Source organism: Salvia miltiorrhiza, chromosome 4 (genome assembly GCF_028751815.1).
Source record: "Salvia miltiorrhiza cultivar Shanhuang (shh) chromosome 4, IMPLAD_Smil_shh, whole genome shotgun sequence".
NCBI classification, from domain to species: Eukaryota; Viridiplantae; Streptophyta; class Magnoliopsida; order Lamiales; family Lamiaceae; genus Salvia; species Salvia miltiorrhiza.
In genome coordinates, this window is record NC_080390.1 from 45,693,838 (window position 1) to 45,696,969 (window position 3,132).

Below are 3,132 nucleotides of genomic sequence, written 5' to 3' on the forward strand. Positions count from 1 at the left end.
AAATATAGGAAAAGAAGGAGAGTAAAAAGGTACAAAAATAAAATATGACATTAAATTGTGGACAGATTTTTAAAGGCAAGTAGGGCATTAAATTATGGACGGAGGGAGTAGTAAAGATTCAAAAAAGTATTAATTAATTGTATTCAAGAAATCACCAAGTAATGAAAACAATATATGTCTGTTAGAATTAAGTTAAGTTGATAGCATAGTCTCCAACTCAAGTTTGTTAGTAAGAGTTATTAGAATTCTCTTTAAATACCAAATGTAATATAGTACTCCCTCCGTCCCAAACGAAATATCTTGTTTTTCTTTTTGGCTGTCCCAAACGAAATGTCCTGTTTCTTTTTTTGGCAATACACTCTTTCTCTATACTTAATATTTAAATAATTTCCACCAAACATTTCGTCGGGGACGGAGGGAGTATGCATTTTCATTCTCAATTTCGAAAACAGAAATTTCACAACAAATTCTTCTCTCTAGATCTGTTGGCTTATCTTAACAATATCCTACATCCGGCTCGCCGCCGCCAGCGTCCCCATTTTATTAGCGATATTCCTGAGAGCATACTTCTGCACTTTTCCGGTGGCGGTCTTGGGCAGCTCCGCCATGAAAACCACCGTCTTAGGCACCATGTAATGCGGCAGCCTCTCCCGGCAGAAGTCGATCATCTGACGCTCGGGGGGCTTGGGGCTGACCCCTTCCTTCAAGCTCAAGAAGGCGCAGGGCGTCTCCCCCCAGTACTCATCGGGGCGCGCCACCACCGCCGCCTCATTGACGAGCGGGTTGGAGTAGAGCACCGACTCCACCTCCACGCTGCTTACATTCTCGCCGCCGCTGATGATTATGTCCTTGGACCTGTCCTTTATTTCCAAGTAGCCGTCCGGGTGCATGACGGCGACGTCGCCCGTGTAGAGCCACCCGTCTTCCCTCATGCATTTGGCCGTGGCCGCCGGATCCTTGAGATACCCGAGCATCAAGCTGCCGCCTCTCACCACAATCTCTCCCAGGCTTACTCCATCTCTCTTCACACTCTCTCCACTCTCCGCCTCCACCACGTCCACCGCCGTCAGCCCCAGCGTCCTCACCCCTTGCCGCGCCTTCAATCTCGCCCTTTCTGCCGCCGGGAGCATACTCCATTTCGGTTTCCACGCGCATGACAATATCACCCCCGCCACCTCCGTCATCCCGTACCCATGGCTCACCACAAACCCTAGCGCCTCCGTGCGGAGCACCACCTCCGCCGGCGGCGGCGCCCCGCCCGTCATTATCTCCACGGGTGATTTCAGCGGCCGCGCGCGCGGGTAGTTGGCCAGCATTGTTAGAACCACGGGTGCGCCGCACATATGCGTGACGCTGTGCTTGTTAATTGCGTCGTAGACCGCGGCGGCGTCGAATCGGCGGAGGCAAATATTGATTCCGCCGACGGCCGCCATGCCCCAGGTGTAGCTCCAGCCGTTGGAGTGAAACATGGGCAGCGTCCAGAGGTAGACGGGCTGCTTGGGAACGGACCAATTGATCAAGGAATCGGATGTGATTATGAAAATGGATCTATGGCTGTGGACTACGCCTTTGGGAGAAGAAGTAGTGCCGGAGGTGTAGTTGAGCGTCATCGGGTCCCACTCGCTTGCCGGAGTCACCCATTCGAAGTTGGCACTGCCGCTCTGCAACATCTCTTCGTAATCGAGAAATTGATTGTGATCACGAGGATCGTCAATATCGGTGATGAGGATGAGGATGGGGCGGGGAGCAGCGGGCGGGAGCAGAGATGTGGATTGGAGTAGGAGGGAGCGGAGGTGGGAGTCGACGAAGACGGCCTTAGATTCGGAGTGGCGGAGGATGACGGAGATAGAGCGGGCGTCGAGGCGGGTGTTGATGTTGTTGAGGATGCAGCCGGCCATGGGCACGGCGAATTGGAGCTCGTACATGGCGGGGATGTTGGGCGCCACCACCGACACCACGGCACCCCGGCCCAAGCCCAAGGAGGCGATGGCGGAGGCGGCGCGGAGGCATCGGGAGTGGGTTTGGGACCAGGTGTAGGTGGTGGCGTTGTAGACCAGGGAAGGGCAGTCGCCGTATACGAGGGCGGCGCGTTGTAGGAATGTTAGAGGGGTGAGGGGGCATGAGTTAGCAGATCTCGGTTTCAACTCGTCCATCACTTAATAAGCCTCTCTCTCTCTCTCTACCGATGTGTGCTTTGTACGGTTGACATATATATATGTATATATATAGGGTATAACCAGTGGTTTGGACATCAATTATCATTTCAAGTGTATTAATTATGAATTAGTTGTGATAATTTTTAATTCAAAAAAAATGAAATTTTTATTATTTAGGAAATTCAAAATTTAAATTATTTCATAAATTATCTCAAGAGACACTAAACGGTGCGACCTCCTGTGTATGAACAGTGAGGTCCCGAGTTTAAACACCACTGCACCCCCTCCCCAACTCCCCCAAGTAAAAAAAAATATAATAATAATAAAGACTAAAAATAATTCTTATTTTATTTTATGGAGTACAAGAGAGACATAAACTCAAATGAACCACTACTTATTTAATGTATTGTGCCAAAAAGCGGCATTAATTGAAAAGTGAAGAGTTAGACATGAAAAGATATTAGGGATAAGTTACAAGGGAAAATAGCATTTATGTCTCCAGGGCTATGTCACCAAAATCTGGTGGTGCCAAAAAGAATTTGACCGGATGAAGTATTTTGTATCTTTGACTTTTTTCTTCAAGGAGTGAGGTTAATTTGTTTTAATATTATACTCCTTAAATGATATTGTGTGTAATATAGGTACGCCAATTATTGGGTGCTGAGTCGACCCGGCTCCAAACCCTGACCCGCGTGAGTTTAACCCATACTCTTAATTATTACATTTGTTTATAATAATTGTTACTTTTAATAAACATAATATATACATTTGTTCATATAAATGTATATTGATATGTATAATGTTTTATATTGAATGAAGGTAAATATTTATATTAATATAAGTATATATTTGTGCGACCAAATGTATATCTTATGCTTATTAAAAGTAAATACTCCTATTAGGGTTTAGTGTTCAGGCTTAGGGTTTAGTTTACAAGGTTTAGGCTTTAGTGTTCGGGCTTAGGGTTTAGTTTACA

The 3,132-nt window shown here is 46.6% G+C and overlaps 1 protein-coding gene across 1 annotated transcript; it reads right to left on the minus strand.

The window, feature by feature from the left end:
- Window positions 1-402: 402 nt before the first annotated feature.
- LOC131023751 (2-methylpropanoate--CoA ligase CCL4-like) lies at window positions 403-2,309 on the minus strand. The gene has a single exon (XM_057953323.1). The coding sequence runs from the start codon at window positions 2,151-2,153 to the stop codon at window positions 507-509; it is 1,647 nt and encodes a 548-aa protein (XP_057809306.1). The 5' UTR covers window positions 2,154-2,309; the 3' UTR covers window positions 403-506.
- Window positions 2,310-3,132: the final 823 nt, after the last annotated feature.

Coding starts and splice junctions, on each gene's coding strand:
- LOC131023751 (XM_057953323.1), bottom strand. CDS start 2,153: ATGGACGAGTTGAAACCGAGATCTGCTAACTCATGCCCCCTCACCCCT.